The 17,827-nt window shown below is 43.5% G+C and overlaps 1 protein-coding gene across 1 annotated transcript in view; it reads right to left on the bottom strand.

Moving 5' to 3' along the window:
- SYT10 (synaptotagmin 10) overlaps positions 1-16,530 on the bottom strand; it is a 35,288-nt gene extending 18,758 nt beyond the window's left edge. The window contains exons 1-2 of the mRNA XM_074869463.1: positions 16,295-16,530; positions 2,503-2,860 (exon numbers count right to left, since the gene is read on the bottom strand). Coding sequence (XP_074725564.1) covers positions 2,503-2,860; positions 16,295-16,445 — 509 coding nt within the window. The 5' untranslated portion in view covers positions 16,446-16,530. The remainder of the gene's footprint in view (positions 1-2,502; positions 2,861-16,294) is intronic.
- Positions 16,531-17,827: the final 1,297 nt, after the last annotated feature.

Below are 17,827 nucleotides of genomic sequence, written 5' to 3'. Positions count from 1 at the left end.
ATTCTCTGAATGACTTCTTAAAATCCTTAAGCTTCATTTACAATGACTTAACATGATTCCATTTCTTTTATTAAGAGCTGATGGCTGCGTGAACCTATCACAGAACTGGTTACAACCTTTTTATTTGCCCCAGCTCAGGTGAGATCATTGTAGAGGAGACAATACAGACAGCAAACATTTCTCTTTGATCCTCTGTCAATGGAATACATTTAGGAGATGGTGCATTCGGGTGACTCAGGAGTCTTAAGTGCAACAAAGTAGTGCTGGTTGAAGATGGTGCAAGAGAAAGTTATGCTACCTGTGTGTCTGCTAATGATTCCCTTTTATTCAGAGGTCCCCAATGAAGGACACCAGAGTCAGGTTTTAGTAGTTTGTGATCCAGCATTCTGTCACACAATGGATGAGTAATCTGGAAAACTGGTCTAAATGTCCAGCCTTAATCTCATACATGATATTCTTGGCAGCAATAATTTATATGGTCTGCCAGAAGGTTACGACTACCTTAAGGCAGGCAGGGGTATAGAAAAAATGCACTTACAATCACAGAAAGGACTATTTATGGGTAATTTTTAAGACACATCTCATTCTCAACATGTTCTATAGCAAGGGTGGAGTTTTTCAGCAAACTGTAAAGGAAGGTGATATCTCCAAACACCCTGCTATTAATTGGCTAATGTGGGACAATCAGGGTTACTCAAAGCAAAGGAACTGTCCCTCTCAGGAGATTTAACCCTGATAATCTAGAGAGGATAAAAAGAAAAAAGTTCCCTTACAGTTACCAACATATGCAGAAAGAGTAGGATTGATGGCAGCTTTTAATTTTGTAAAACTGTCCTTGGCTTCACAGATATTTTACATGCATTTAGATCCCAGTTCAAATCACTCTAGGGGTCTGTTGGAATATTTTCACAGCCTGAAGTAGATCTGGATCATGTCCCTGGAACTTCTTTCTTTCCCTATAGTACCACAGAGACTATTCAAGTTCATTTGCCAGCCAGCTATTTCTTCTGTTCAGGCAGTCAGACAGTCTGATTACTTACAGATTTACCTGTTGGTACATGATGGATACAACTCTTCTTATTAATATCCTGTTAGGCAATAGCGAGTTGCTTAATATCTTGCCATGCTAAACTGTATCAATTTTGGCCCCTCTGTGTTTAGTATAACAGTTACAATTTCAAAGTTGTGGTCCCAGTACTTTGGAAATACTGGTCAGAGTGGCTTGAATGCTGTGCTCCCCCTCTCTGCAGATGGATACAGTAGCTGGAGTCGGGCACAGCCAGGGCAATGTGGCTTAAAGCCAGCTGTACAGTCTCATAATTCAGGAGATGGTTCAGCTGCTAAAGTCAGTTAGACCTCCCCTGGCTGGAGTGCTCTCATTTTTGGGAGCCTCCTGTAGTTGCCTGTTGGCTGTTCCACGCTGTTGGAATAGCTGGGAAAAAGCACTTCAGCACTCACCACCTCAATGAGCACACTCAGCTGGCAAAACATTGTCTTAGGGACTCACAGAAGGCCAGAAAGTATGTGCCCACTAAATGCAAAGCATGTGTCTTCTCCAATCTTGTGCCTCCAACGAACATTGTGAATGTGAGCTTTTTTTTTTTTTTTTTTTCCTTTGGTAGCGTGCGTTCATTTAGCAAATGGTTTACTGAGGGAAAGCTACTCTGTACACAGTAATTGTATTCTAACTTATGGCATTATGCAATACTTCAGTTGACTCCTTTAGCCTTCATTTTCCCATTCTTTGTTTATAAAACATTCTCTTTTATGTAGAAAGTGATCTTTGCAGTTCATTGTTTGTTTTCCATGCATTAAATTTGCTGATAGTATTTGAAGAAAATTCCATTTGAAACTATGTCACTGCACATGTCTTCACTACTTTTCAATATAAAGCAGTACCTAAGACAAAATAAAAGTTTGTGTCCTCCACTTTAATGCAAAAGAGATCACTTCAGAAATACTACATGCCTGTCCTTTATTTAAAGATCTATATAGAATCTGTACTGTTTTAACATCAGTCTATAAGAATCTACATTCTTAGACTGGGAAACCATACCTTAAAGAAATGTGCTGTCAACAATGAGTCTGTCATTTATTTAGCGGAGAGGGAAACTTTCATCTGCAAAAGCAATGGCTGTATCTATAAAAATATCTCTGTGAAAAGCCAGACTTGCAGTACTTTAAAAAGTAACAATGAAAGATTTTCCAATACACAAAATCTAAAATGGAAATGCTTAGAGTAGCAACATATGCATTTCCAACATAACAGAAGACAGATTTGATCTTCATATGTTAAAATAATGATATAACTGAAGGTATACTGTATGTTTCAGAATATTCTGTTCAGAGGACACTGACGCTTTGCCTTCATGTGACTGCTGATTCATCCATAACTGCTAAGAAGTCAGTGAATATTCCAGGATCCTGGAAATTTTCAGCAGAGCGTTCTGGCTCTACCTGTTCCCAGGAAACGTGCCACGAACGCAAGTGCCCCCTACTTACCTTGATGATGATGTGGGCTCAGTGATCTGCCTCTGCATGCGTGCATGTCTGATCAGATGCTCTTTCAGTGCATTCTGGACCTCTGCTGGTATATCAGGTGAAGTGTGGCTAATTTTCAACGCAGCTTCAAGTACCTTTGTTGTGGGTTTCCCATTTTCTTTAACTTCCTTTTTCTCACTGGTCTCAAAAACCTCTGTAGGAGCACTGGAGTTGCTCTGAGGGACATTACTTGCATTGGAAGTGAGAGGTTTACTTCTCCAGCAGGGCCAACACAACTTCCAAAAGACAAAAAGAGAGACTACCAGCAAGGCAAGCCCGCAGAAGCTGACGACTACTGCTAACAGACTGACTGAGATGTCTGCAAGGAATTAGAAACAAAGATCATCATGACAGACAAACACAGAGAGAAAAAAAATGTCACAGGTAAGGAGATAGAAGCATTTTGATCATTATCTTGCATAGAGCTTTAAAGTCCTATTTAATGCTTTTTTCCTTTTTGATATCTACCTTTAAAACATTATCAGACTCTAATATTTGTTTCCAAATACTCCATTAACTGCTGTTCAGGCCAGGGGCCTGAACATCTGTACCACTAGCCATGCATTCAGTCAGACTTCTCAGGAAGTAAGAGACTACCCAGATGGTCCCATATACTCCTAGCCGTTGTTGTCAAAGGGTGTCTGCTCAGGTACACATCTTGCTGAAAAAGTTAAACCACAGTCAACATTTTCTATAAGTGCACATGAAGATAGGCCAGTTCTAAACCACCTGGATGACACATCAATTTCTTCAGGACTTGCCAAACTTTTGACTCTGTGTGCTCACTGCTTCAGAAACATATTAAAACCTAACGTTTAAGTGGCATAAATAGGGACAGGATATAGTCTGTCAGAAAGAAATTTCTAGGGTTAAATCATAAGCTCTGGACCAAGACTGTGTTAGACCAAGAAAGCACATATACATCAGTATCTAAAATTCTGCTCTGAAAATGCAGCTGGCTTCAGAGTACACGATACAATGCCCCAAGTTGTACAGAGATCATACTATACACTTAGCTACCCCTGCTGCCCTATACTTGACTTTTTCTGCCACAAGTAGTTAGCATATCCAATAGCACGGCCAAAGATAGGAGAGCAGACTTCATACCAACAAAATTCTGTGAATAGACTTGTATTTTAGGAGACGGTGGATCACCAGAAATGCCACTTGAGCCCTAATTAGGAGTTTTAGTCTAAGTGACATGTTTCATTTTGATTTTTTCAGTATCATGTAACATTATAAAATACAACCAAAAAAATCCATTTCCTTTTGAAAGGAGCCTTTTGTATGCATTAAAAGTATTCAATAAACCCTGCTTAAATGTCCCAGAAGTAATGGCTGCTTCTGCTTGTTACAACAAGTTCTGACAGTTTAACAGCTAATATTTTGTATCCGTAGCTACAGCCCACAGGCTACTAAACTGAACCAGTGGGAAAGTGCACCAAGAATTCGAGCACATTATTTTGACAGGATCACAGGAAGAAAAGTAGTCCTCTAGGTATGTATTAGCTCCATGGAACAGTATGTACCTCACAGGTCCCTTTGAGAGATGAAGATTCCAGTAGAAAATTTGGGAATGTTTTCTTTATTAATATATAATATCCAGATACATCTTTCAGTGACAAACACCGAACTTAAGGCCCATTTGACATGAAAATGTGTGAGAATAGCAAAAGCAAACAGAAAATGCTTGTAGTCTGGAGATTTGAAAGTTTCAGTTCAGCTCAACCTTACTTCACATACATCCTGGCCCATGTCATGAAGGAATTACTTCTTGCTTTAAAGAGTTTGGCACAAGCTGCTGCCCTGTCTTGAACAGAAGTGTGCCTCCTTGACCATTTCCTGCCAGTTCTGAGAAAGGTATCCTCCTTTTCTGCCTGTAGTTAAATGTCTAAATGTAGCCCTTGGAATATGCGTGTCAGCTTAATAAGAAATTCACATGGCAAATTCTGATTTAAGATGCTTCCATAAAATGAATGGACACATAATTATATCTAATAATAATGCAACACAAGAAGCAAATTATACTTTTGCGTATGATTTTTTCTAGATAATTTATCCCTAATAGGGATTATTAGGCTATTTGGTTTAATCTCTGTTTACACTAATATCCTTCCTACGCCCAGTGATTTTTACTTGGCTTGTGAATGTTCTGCAGCAGACTGTCCTATCATGACAACAAGAGAAGGCATTAGGAGATGCTGAGTTTACAGCTTGTTTCAATGGTTAATCACTTCGTTGCAAATTTGTATTTCTGATTTGTATTTTTGTAGTTCTAATTTACAGTCATTGCTTCTTTCATGCCTTTGTATGAGAGATTGAAAGATATAATATGCTTCATAAGACAAGCCTATGCAAAATACAAATAAACTGTGCCAGGAAACAAAACCAGGACTTGAAACTCAATTGCCTATACCAGTCCCTGGAATGGTTTTAAACTGGGCCAGTTCATACGCTCCCAGCCAATTCCTGGGCATGGATCAGGAATTAGAGCAGGCTGATTATCATTCTTAATAGGTGATTTGGATGTGGCTCTTCTGTTTCGACAGATGACAGACTTTAATAGAATGGAGAGAGGTTCTTACATGTGAGTTGGCCTCAGTGCCAGAGAATGGTCTGTGGAGGGGTTGACCCTGGCTGGACGCCAGGTGCCCACCAAAGCTGCTCTATCACTCCCCCTCCTCAACAGAACAGGGGAGAGAAAATATAATGAAAGGCTCATGGGTCAAGATAAGGACAGGGAGAGATCATTCACCAATTACTGTCATGGGCAAAACAAACTTACTTGGGGAACAACAAATTTCATTTATTACCAATCAAATCAGAGTAGGATAATGAGAAATAAAACCAAATCTTAAAACACCTTTCCCCCCCCCACCCTCCCTTCTTCCCAGGCTCAAGTTTACTCTCAAATTCTCTACCTCTTCCCTGCCAGGACCACAGGGGGACTGTGGGAGGTTGCAGTCAGTTCATCACCTGTTGTTTCTGTTGTCTCTTGCTCCTCTAGGGGAAGACTCCTCACACTCTTCACCTGCTCCAGTGTGGGGACCCTCCCACAGGAGACAGTTCTCCATGAACTCCAATATGGGTCCTTCCCACAGGCTGCAGCTCTTCATGAACTGCTCTAGTGTGGGTCCCCTGCAGGGTCACAAGTCCTGCCAGCAAACCTGCTCCAGTGTGGGCTCCTCCCTCCATGGGTCCACAGATCCTGCCAGGAGACTGCTCCAGCATGGGCTTTTCACAGTGTCACAGCCTCCTTCAGGCACCCACCTGCTCTGGTATGGGATTCTCCATGAGCTGCAGGTGGAAATCTGCCCCACCGTTAACCTCCGGGGGTGCAGGGCACAGCTGCCTCACCATGGGCTGCCCACGGGCTGCAGGGGGATCTCTGCTCTGGTGCCTGGAGCACTTCCTTTCCCTCCTTCTGCCCTGACCTTGGTGTTTGCAGAGTTGTTTCTCTCACATGTTCTCACTCCTCTCTTTGGCTGCAGTTTGCACAGGTTTTTTCCCCTTCTTAAATACGTTATCCCAGAGGCGGTCCCACTGTCACTGATGGGCTCAGCCTTGGCCACTGGCGGGTCCATCTTGTAGCCAGCTGGCATTGGCTCTGTTGGACACAGGGGAACCTTCTAGCAGCTTCTCACAGAAGCCACTCCTGTAGCTCCCCTGCTACCAAAATCTTGCCACACAAACCCAATACACATGGTCATAAGTGCATTTAATATATTAATACAGAGGTACGCCTCATTTTTTTGAGAAATTGAACCAGATGAATTTTCAATCAAGGTGGACAAAATATTTTTCCATTCTCAAAGCCTGACAAAAAGTAGAACTCTCGGAACTGTTGATGATCTATCAGAAATAACAAAAAAACCCAAAACAAAACAAAATTCAATTAAATTTGGGGTCATTTGCAATATTTCCAGCTCAGTTTAGAGATGGTTGGCATAATTAGGTTATATTTTGAGAGGAAGGCTTTTAGAACTGAAAATTGTATTTTTTTTCATTTAGAAAATGTTGAAACAGGATGTTTTAACAACTATGAAACTGCTGGAAACATTTCAAAACCAGAAATATGAAAATTGATCCCTTCCAGCAGAGTTTCAATTTGATGAATAGATAGTATCAGCGGAAAAACATTCCATCAAAGCATTTCTAGACAATTCTAAGTTTTTCACTGCAAGACATTTTTCAAGCCTTCAAATAACTTGGTGTCTCCTTTCAACACCTACTCTTGTACTTTCTCTAAGCTTTTTTTCTGTATTTCCATTAAACTATTTCAAATTCTAAGTCATTCCCAAAATCTTTACAGAAAATGTACGTTTTATAGCCCTAAAATAATCACACAAAACACCTGGTCTCAAAAGCAAAGGAGCTAATTCTACTGAGCAGCTGTACAAATGGTAGTCTCTATTTTTGCTATTTTACTAATAAATCAACCTCACATATTGCACTTCATAATACAACAAATACTTAAACAGAAACATGAAATATTTTCATTACCAGGAATTTGACAAAAAAATAGTTCATTACAAAAAAAAAAAAATTTAATTACATCTACTGCCCTAATTGTTAAAAATCAATCAATATGCCATATAAATTGACATAAAAAAGCATATTGCTTCATTTCCTCACTTGTGACAGTTACTCAATTAAGCAATTACAAGAGATTTGCTCTTATATGAAGACTGAAATTGTCTGCAGAAGCTCAGTCAAATGGAGCTTCCTGGACCCTTTGTGTGTTACACTGGATATGTCTCTTAAATTATCTTTTTATAGGAAGTTTGGTTTAAGAATACAAAACACTGAAAGACAGTTCTACAGACTGGGAGTTTTTTCACATCCCTGTCAAGTAAACCTGGTTGGGAAAGAAAATGGGTACTGAAGGATGGATGTGTCATCAGACCAGGGTTGCACTTCACATATGTAAGTATTATTTAAAGATGTAGATCTGGTGACAAATTCAAAGACTGCATAAGTTTTTAGAGGCAGAAGGAGATATATTCACTCCGCTGGGACAACATTAATTGCCAATACTGTAAACAATGTTCTCACTGCTCTCTGGTATGAAGGAAGAGAAAAATCATCTCAAACTACAAGCAGTTGTTTGACAACTCTTTTTCTGAACTGGTAATTGCAGCACATCTTCAATGCTCCACATCTGCACAGAACAAGACATCTTTCTGAATATTCATCTGGATGTGCAACATTATGCTTTTGCTATTCGTGTTCTCATGCCGGGTAAACTCAGGAATGTGAATAAAATCCTCTTTCTCACACACCCCCTTCCGGTCAGTGGGAAATCTTCCAGTGACTTCAATGGAGTTACCATTTCACTTCTGATCTTTCTTTACTGACCTCTGTCCTTAACACCATCTTCATAGTCTTGATAAAATTTCATAACCGAAAGAAAGTATCCTGTTTCCTCATAGTTTTCTATTTAAAACTACTCTTTCAAGATACGGAGTTTTGGACAATTTTGTATTTCTCATTTGAAACTGGCATGTCTATTTGGGAAGTGAGTGAATTCTATTTACCTCAAAAGCTCTCTGCATTTTTTTTATAAATATCCTCAGAAACATGTTTCCACCCTAAGAGGCTCCTTGATAGCCAGTCTTTCATATTAGGCAAGTACTTCAATATTTTAAGCAACATTTTCTGTACTATGGCTTCCAACAATTTGTTGTTTGAAACTTGCCTCAGAAAAGTTCTGCCCATGAATCCATCTGCAAACATGCACATTGGCAGACTTCCATTTCCAAAACAAATTAAATTCATTTACATTTTAGTCAGTGTCCTGACAGCATGTGCCCTTTGATGCTTAACTTTGGAAAAACATACTCCTCAAACCCATGATCTTGAATGGAGAGAGAGAGACCAGATAGTTCTGTGACGTAGCTGCCCATGGGTATAAGGGGCAGGTACGTGTCTGGTGTGGATCATACCAAAGAGAACATACCCTTGCCAGCAAAGTAACAGGGCGAAAGGAACGCCTGGAAAAAAATGGGGTTATAGTCTCTTTTGGCCCATCCCTTGGTCTATATCTGGTCTTGGTTCTCTTAAATATTTAAAATACAATGTCTCTGTAGCTTTTTTCAAACATATTTTTCTTTAACTTTTAATTTGTTCTCTTGTTCATCAGCCATAAGCAACTTCACCCTTTCCATACTGACCACTCTAAAGAGAACTATTGTGTCTGGAATATCCGGAGTCAGCTCAATGAGATAATTTAATATATCTCTGATTTTCTAGGATTTGGAGGGAAGCAGGAGCTTTATCAGTTATAAAAGGTCTGGGTCCAATAAATCTCCCTTATCTCCATGTATATGAACTAGTTGGTCCAACCTATCATTTCTGCTGTTCAGTTTTCCTTGGGGAAATCTGAAGAACATAAAAGGTTGCTGGTGTTCAGTTTTACTCAGCATTAGCAGATCTTCCACAATTATCTCTGTCTCATCCAAATCCCTGCAGATAGGGATATAATACTTTAGCGTGCCTCAGAAAGTGGCAGGTGCACAGTCTTGTATTTTATCTCATAACCTGAACCTGTCAAAACACCCGACTTAAATTTCAAATGGCAAAAATAGCCTTTCACTTAAAAGTCTATGTGTGATCTCCTCCCCTGTTCGCATGGAGAAACATACTTTGAAGATCTTCAGCAAATCATTTTACTCTAGCCGTACTGTGAATGTGTTCCCTCCTAGGCTGTTAATTCAGTCTGATGTCTGGATTTGTTCAAAATAGCCATCACTATCACTGGCTGGTATATCTCCGGCTGGCATATCACTTCTTAATGCTAACAGAGCTCTGTGGTAGCATGTTTTGTGACTGTAAGGGAATCAAATGAAGTCCTGTATCACTGTGATTTACTACACAATTATAGCACATAAAATGATTAATCTGCTGTCAAAATAATTTTATCTAAGTTATATTATTTATTAATGCATCTGATAATCTGTATCTGTCCAAGCATAAACAGAACGCCCTCTTTTGCCATTTCAAACTCCGTGTATGGGACTTTAAGGTAAGTGACATATAGCACATACAGGGTATTTCCCAAAAGCTTATTAGCCTTCTCCTAGCCCACATTACCTTCTGTTTTCCAGAAATCAGATGGAATTTGCCACAACAGCTGTGTATTCATGAACCTCAGTACATGATTCGCATGCAGTATGTAACTAGAGAAGATGGCTCTCACTGTTGCCTGACTAGGTCATTGTGTTTTGCACTGAACATTGGCCTTTCCTCTCTAACACACCAAATATAAGTTATTTGTCTCCACTTCCAAGGCTTTTTCTGGCCTACCTACTTTTCTACTTGTTAACTCTCTCTTAATCTGGATAGGAGGTAACTCCCATCTCTGCTCAACCCATGTCAGCCTGACTTGCCTTCCATTAAACAAAAAAACAACTTTGGGCTTGGTCCCATGCTGCTCTCACACTTGCAAGGATGTCGCTGTGAGCATCTGCAAGAAACCCTCATTATCCTCTTTCAGACAAGAAAGCTAAATGAAATCACATCATAAGGCCACTGGACTGCCATTAATCATAAGTATACCATAGCTGTAACAAGCCTCATGCAGCTCAAGTGTAATTTTTGAATCGTCACAGTTATGTTTGTTCTTACCCAGCATTATATAACACACATATGACAAGACCCAGCAAAAAACACTGTGCCTCTTTATCTTCATCATTACAGATTTGTCCGCCAATTTTATAAACATTTCTGTATTTTTCACCTGCATTTCTTTGGAAAATGCACATGGAGGAAGATAGTTTCCTAAAACTCTTGTTTTTACTGTGTATCACTGCTGCCTGCATGTTGAGCACTTCTGCATTGTTGTGACTAACTTCACGTTTACTGTAAATAAATCTGGTCTCTGTGGTATGTTTACCCCTCTGTTCTGCCTTTACACTGCTGAATTAGATACAGTTCTGGTTTTCACAGCTTGTTAACACTGATTTTGTAAAGCATATTTTACCCTCCAGTTTTTTCCCCTAAACCATATTTCTCTCTAGAAATAACTTTGTTCTGACCAGGTGAGGAGCTGTACCATAAATAATTCAGCCAGTCCGTTAACTGTTCAAATGTTTATTATTTAATTTTATCACATTTCTCTGTAACAGAATGCTCAATTGTTTCACACAACAGTTACTTGCTCATGAAGAAAAATGTTCCTTTCTTGTATGACAGTCCTACACTGATCACAGTAGTCTTCACATTCGTTCAAGCCATTTCTGGTCTCCTTCATGCTTGCTTTGGCACAGTTGAGAAGAACTTGCAAGCACACTACTGGGTAAGTCTGTTCTTTCTCCTCCCTAAATGTATCCAGGCAATGTAAGTACACCTACCACTTATAGTCTGTGTGTGTCCATGCAATGCATGCATGCACACATGCATGTTTAAAGCAACCAGGACTAAATGTAAACCATCAGCTGCTATCAGCAGGTTGAGAGGTGTCAGGGAAGCAGCTGGCAGCCAACGGGACACTCATGCCAGCTACAGCAGGAGGACCCAAGACATTGCTTGTCAGGGAAGAGTGAGACTGTATTACAGAACGACCATGTGCAGGATGCTCCCGTGTTTTCTTACTCCCTCTATACCTCTGTCAATCAGGGGTAGGGTTAGAAACTTGGTAGGTTAAACTTTTATGTTAACAGAATAATTGTGAGTAGAATATTTAGATGAATAACAAACGATCTTGTAGAAGCTGATGATTTTTGCATGGTCAACTTCAAAGTATTCACTGACAAGCAAAAGAGCAAGAGTGAACATCACTCTCTAAAAGTCTCTACCCACTCTAGACGGCTAAAATATGCCCTCCTGGCAGGGAAGCGACTGAGTTCCCAGCTCTGTTATAAACATCAGTTCCCCATGAGAACTGATAATGAGATAGTGAAGTTCTGCAGGACCAGCAGGCCTAAAAAAAGGCAAAGGCAGCAGAAAGTGCTCACCATTTGCAGAGGACATGCAATGAATTTTAAACATGTGTCCCTAGAGCAGGAAACCAAAACTCCTCTCATTACACTCTATGCAACTGGCTTAACCTTCCGAAATGCTCCTAACTGGGACTTTGATGTGCTTGGTTCCTTTGAAAATGAGGAGGGATGCTTAACTGGCAAAAATTAATTAGAGTTCTTTACTAATCAGATAACCTGAGTCAAAATGCAGGCATAATCAAGCTCCAAAGATGAATTTTGGACACGTCTAGAAAATAATTTATTTGGATTAGAGATAAATTTTGTTAGGTGCAATCCCACACATCCAGCTCCCATTTCTTTCCCACCTGAACTCTTCCTATTAGTTGACAAACATCTTAATCATTTTGCCCAAATCTACTGCAAATAAAGGAGCTGTAAAATAAAAACAAAACAGTTGCACATCTAATTCAGCATTTTGCCAGAAATGTTATACCCTTCACACAGTCATCCAACTACATAAAGGTACCATAAATGTAAACAGCTTCCTAATCTTTTCACTTGAGCATTCCCGAGATGAGAGAATTAATAGTCCTTGTAATTACCAGGGCAGAAAATGTAACAGCAGATGTCTATCTTCACTAATTGTCTAAAGCTCTTAGAAATTTACAAAATTATTTATCTCACTAAGATTCTTTGCTATGAGTTCCATAGATTAATTATCCACTACACTAAATATGATTACCCTTTCTTGACAGAAGCAGTGAGCAGTAATTGAGGGTCCTAAGGTGGTGGTGGTGTCACTGAGAGGAAAAAACTATTGAATAATCAGCCATTTCTTTGATGTAATCCTGTTTGTCCACAAAGAATGTCCAAACTCTTATTTCTCTGAGAATAAGAGGAATCAAACACATGGAGGCTATTGTTTTGGTTAGCAGCAAACCTGAATAGCTCTCCTTTCTGCTTTGTTGATTCATTTTGTTGTACTCTGCCTTCTCAAAGCCATACTGGTCACAAGGTCAATATTGTCTCATATTTTGTTCTGAGCCTGTGATTGGGTCATGCATCTTTTGTCTCAAGTAGCTGATTCCCGAGAAGCTTGGCTGCTTTTCACGGTCTAGCTGAACAGAAAGCAATCATCACACCCACCAACATAACCATATCACAGCAGTTCTAGTTGTCTTTTAAAATGTTTTTGACTTCCAGAGCATGTTTTCATTCTTGTATTAAATAGAAATGGTCTGCTTTCCTTTTTACCATCTACTCTCTTACTTTCTCATACGTTTCTTGCACTATTCTTTCCTTCCCAAATATGGGTCTCCTCATCTTTTAGACTTCTTTCCTCCAATGAAATCTCATCAGTGATTTTTACCTATGCTACCTTTGTGATACTTTTCAGTATCTTCTTTCTGAGATGAGGAAAACTGAATGAACCCACCATTTAGAGAGAATATGTTATCCCTATATAGCCAACTATCATTTTTTCTTTTCTCTCCTCTTTACACTGTCTCCTGGACTATTTGTTTTTTGGATTTTCACTGAAAGTTTAGCTGTGATCCTATAACATAACAACATACAATAATAAACCATTATTCTGTAATAACCCTCTTACAGTCTTTTGCCTTCTCCAGATCTTCCAGAAGTCCTCTTCACAACTCAAGTATCTTCTTAGTCTTACTACAATAGTTTCTTCTCCACATACTTCAGCATTTGTTGCAGGAGCTAATTCCCAACCCATTGATAGAGCTGGAGCCCCAGGAAGCAAATAACTGAACTGGTTCCATGACATGTATCACCCTGCGTGGGCATATGCTGGGAAAGTGCTTCTTGCATCATTGTTTGGGACATACAGCAAAACTGACAGGGCTAAATTAGCCATTCTTCATCTCTACCATACAGCTACAGCTGCATGACAGCAGAATTGCGTGGAATTTACTCAACCACAGAAGGATGTGGCTACATGATATGGACTGTCATGCCAAATGCTACCACCCTACGTATGAGACACAGGTATTTCAGAAAAACACAAACATTCATGGCTTCATTTTCAGAATGATGATGGAGAGCACTTAACATTTCTACCTTTAATGAACAGAAACTATGGATGTTTAACACTGTGGACCACAATAACTATCCATAGAGATGATAAGGAACTCCACATGCATTTGAAGAGCAAAAGAGATATGGCATGGTTCACCTTTTGGTGACCAGATTTCTCCCAGCCTAAACTGTATTTACAATCTTTTAGTTTGTACAGTAAATATAAGTGATATTTATATCTTGTCTATCCAAGTGTTTATATATTAAAATATTGTCAATTATCAACAATGACCATGTGTCTGTTCCTCCTCTGGGGACAGAAAGTACTAATATATGCTCTTTAGCAGTATTATTAATGAGACAATGTTTAATATAATGTGTGTGCCAATAAAGTTGGCACCCATCATCTAATAATGGTTTCATTTTAACGAGGAAAAAGTGAGATTTAGGAACTCAGCTGAGATCTGAGACCCAATGGTTCAAGTCTCTGATCTGTTAATTATCAGTTTTTTTCTAATCCAACAATTACAAGTTAGTTAGGGTTTATAAACGAAAAACCAAGATCGTTGACTTCGAAGAAATGCCTAAAAAGAAGCTCCCGTTACTGTAGACAATGCAGTGTCAAGGCAAGTGTTCAAGATTCAGATTTTCTAAAGAGTAAATAACGGTTCACCTCGTGGGACATTTTTGTAACCTTCACATCCCACCTGTTTATATATCCACTTTGTTTATATAATGACACCTAATACTGACTCCCTGTGCAGTACTCTCTAAAAATCAGATAAACTAATCTTTTTAGAGCCTAGTTGTCCAGGCTCCACAGGGTAATTTTATTTTCATGCAACCTTCTACGACTCGGACCAAGACAAGTAACCAAGTGCGCGATCGGAATATCCTCGGCGGTTGGCATTTACGAAGCACAACAAATCCACGATCCGTGCGGGTGGAAACACGCTACGACCCCCGCGTCCCCCTGTCCCGGCGGCGGGGCGGGCGGGGAAGGGGCGCCCGGGCGGACCGAGCCCCGCCGCGGCGGGCAGGGCCGGGCCGGGCCATCCCCCCGCCCCGCCGCCCCGGGACGCGTCCGCTTTCACCGGCGGGGAACTCAGCGCCCGCCTCAAGCGCAAAGCTCCGGGAGAAGCGACCCGGTACTGGGGTCTGAAAGGAGAATCTCTTCTATTTCAGACAACGGGGTTTTGTTCTGAGGTACTACAAAAACCCCGGAATTTACAGTAAAATCTGTGAGCATTAGAAGAAAAGAAAAGAAAAAAACAACAACCTAACAACTGCGGCGGTAGCTACAGCGCAGCTGGGGCACATGCTGAGGACCTGCTGCTTTTCATGACTTGGTGTTAATTTATTTAATTTGCACTGTACGCTTCGTGTTTGTTGGCCATAATGCAAGCTGTCCATCTGCATTTACGGACAAACAGAATTGGCTGCCAATCCCTTCTGGCAGAAATTGAGCACGGAACTTGGACTAATTTTCAAGCCCCGTCCTAAAAACAAAGTACCATGGAAGGCAAGGGGCCAGAGGGTCCTGTACAGAATAACGCCAAAGGCAGAGCCGCTTCCGAAAGATTTTGACAATCTAGAAATCCGTGACCAAAGATACCACCGTTAGGAGTCAAAATCTCGGTTTCGACCCCGACAATTTTTCTGGCTTCGGAATATCTAAACTAACCCGAGTTTCCTTCTCCACCCTCCACTCCTCCAAATTTTCCTGGTCGAGTCCTGCACCGGACAGGTCCGGCGGGCAGCCCTGACCCTAGGGCTGTCAGAAAGTCCTCCCGCGGTCCTCAGCGATTAACGCAGAGGATGCAAAATCTCTCCAACCCCCCCTCAGAAAGCGCCGGCGGCTCTGTCAAGTTTCATCGCGGGGATACTCCGAGCCGCGGCTCGGCGAGCTGTGCCCCGAGCCCGGGGTGCGCCCGGACCGGAGCTGTGGCGGCTGCCCGCCCTCCCCTCCGCTCCGCTCCCCTCCCCTCCGCCGGTCCCGCCGCCCCCCGCGGAGCCGCCCGGCCGCCTCGGTCCCCACCCCCCGCCCCCCCGCGCAACCTGTTGCTGCGGCGCCGCCAGCCCGACGCGCCGGTGGCAGACGGACGGCTGGCGACAAGAGGGAGGGTGACCGGGCGCAAACCACGCGTGGCGCGCCCGTCGCACGGGAATGCTGCTCACCCGTCATAAGAACATCGAGCACAGCCCTCTCCCCGCGCTCCCCGCACGCACGGCCCCACAAACACATGCAACAGCCCGCGGCCAAGCTTTGCGTGAAGGAGAAACTCCCACGGCGGGCAAAACCTTGCTGAAGCGGAGCTGCGGGGGGCGAACGAGCCGCTCGGGGGAACGGGGCCGTCTCCGGCGGCGCGGCTCCAGCCGGCGGCGGGGCTCGCACGGCGGCGGCGATTCCTCTCCCCTCGGCGCCTCTCAGCGCTCCCCGTCCCCACGCCGGCTCCCCCGCCCGCTGCCCCACGGTTCCCCCCGTCGCCCCCGGGGCGCTGTGTCCCGTCCCCCGCCATCCCCCCAGGCGGCGGCTCGGCGGTGCCGGCGCTTCCCTCGCCGCCTCTCGGGAGCCTCCGCGAGCTGCCAGAGGGAGACGATTTTAAAGCGGGCTGTGTGACTGCCCCCCCCCCCTCCGCCCCCTCCGCACGCAGAGAAGGCAAAGGAAAAAGTTGCGCTCTCCGGCCGCCCACGCCGGCGCTGCCCGCCCCGCGGCGGCGGCGGCGGCAGGACGAGCCCGGGGGCGGCGGGGCCGGGGCCGGGGCCGGTACCGGGGCCGGTACCGGTGCCTGTACCTGTGCCGCCGATGCCCTGACGGGCGGTCTCCAGGGGGAAGATGCCGGCGCACTTCTCCCGCTCCACCTGCCCGCCCAGGCACAGTTCCGAGATGATCTGCAGCGCCTTGTGGCAGAGGCTGCCCACGCCGTCCTCGGCGGGGAAGCTCATCTTCGGCTCCGGCCCCTCGCTAGGCCATGGCCGGAGCGGGACGGCTCCGCGCCCGACCCGCGCAGCCTCCCGCGGGGAGCGGAGCGGCGGCGGGAGCGGAGCGGCGGGCGCGGCGCGAGTGAACCGAAGAAGTAGTGAAGGGGGGGGGGGGGGGGGGGGGAGGGAGAGACAAAAAAAAAAGGGGGGGGGGGGAGGGAAAAAAATAAAAAGGGGGGGGAACAAGCATCCACTTAGCAACGCCTTTTGTGCCTAGTGGGCTTCGGTAGGCGGCTCGGCCAATGGCAGCCCGGCGCGGGGGGGCGCAGGTGGCGGGGGGGGGGGGGGGGGCTCCTCGCGTCCCCTGGGGAAACTTTTCCTCCCCCCGCCCCGCGGCCGGGCGAGGGGCGTCGACGCTCGGGACGACGCCCGGGGTGACGGCCCCGGTGGGGACGCGGCGGGGCGGGCGGCCGCCTCGTTCAGGGGCTGCGGAGCGGGGACAAGCGGAGCGGTGCGGTGCGGGGGTTGCGGTGATGCCGGCGGGAGGAGTCCTGGCCCCCTCCCCGCGGCACGACTCTCGAGCCCTCGGTCGCTCGTGGCGGCGACAGGGCCAAGCGGGGTCTTTTTTCCCGGAACGTTATTTCTTAGGTGACCCGAGCAGTGTCATCTTCAGTACGGTCTGCCGAGCAACGCCCGCTAACTTCACTAAGCACATCGCCGTCTCCACTACACTTTTCAGCAGCAGAGTTACGGAATAGTTGACTTTGGCTGTTTCTTTAACTTGTAAAGGAGTTAGAGTAACCTTAAGACTCTCCGGTCTATTTCCTCAACAAGTTCTATAAAGCTGGGGTTCTTTATAGGTAAAAAAGTTCCAGGTACTGCGTGTGTTTGAACATACTTCTAAGTTATCAGTACAGTGATGGTTTCACTTATTGGCTGCATAGGCGAACAAGACTTAAGCTGTTAATTTGTTCATATTACTGAATTTCTGATACATTCTTATATTTGTGAAGAAAAATGCTTCTACTTCGATGGCATATTAGGTCTTTCAAGACCTAATTCTAATTAGGCATAGTTAGCAGTTTGCTTAACAGCACTGCCTTAGTCTGCTGCTAGGGTGTCTTGGTTTCATAAGCATGAGAACTTAACTTGTGTACTGCTGTGCTTTTTTTTTCCTCCAGATTTCAAATTTCTTATCTGTTACCTGAAAATTAATAACTCTTTCTAACAAACTGCAAAGTTTAACATTTCAAAACTTTATAACCATCAATCAATAACTGTAAATTATTAAATAATACAGAAATGTGTGTTCCAGTTTTAATTCTGAAATTCTATACGTAGTATAGATGTAAAAATCACAAGATGATACTTCTATAAATCAGCCACTTGGCATTTTGAAGGCTCAT

Source organism: Strix uralensis, chromosome 5 (assembly GCF_047716275.1).
Source record: "Strix uralensis isolate ZFMK-TIS-50842 chromosome 5, bStrUra1, whole genome shotgun sequence".
In the NCBI taxonomy this organism is placed as follows: Eukaryota; Metazoa; Chordata; class Aves; order Strigiformes; family Strigidae; genus Strix; species Strix uralensis.
Note: the sequence above shows the minus strand (reverse complement) of the source record. Positions and strands in the feature narration are given on the sequence as shown.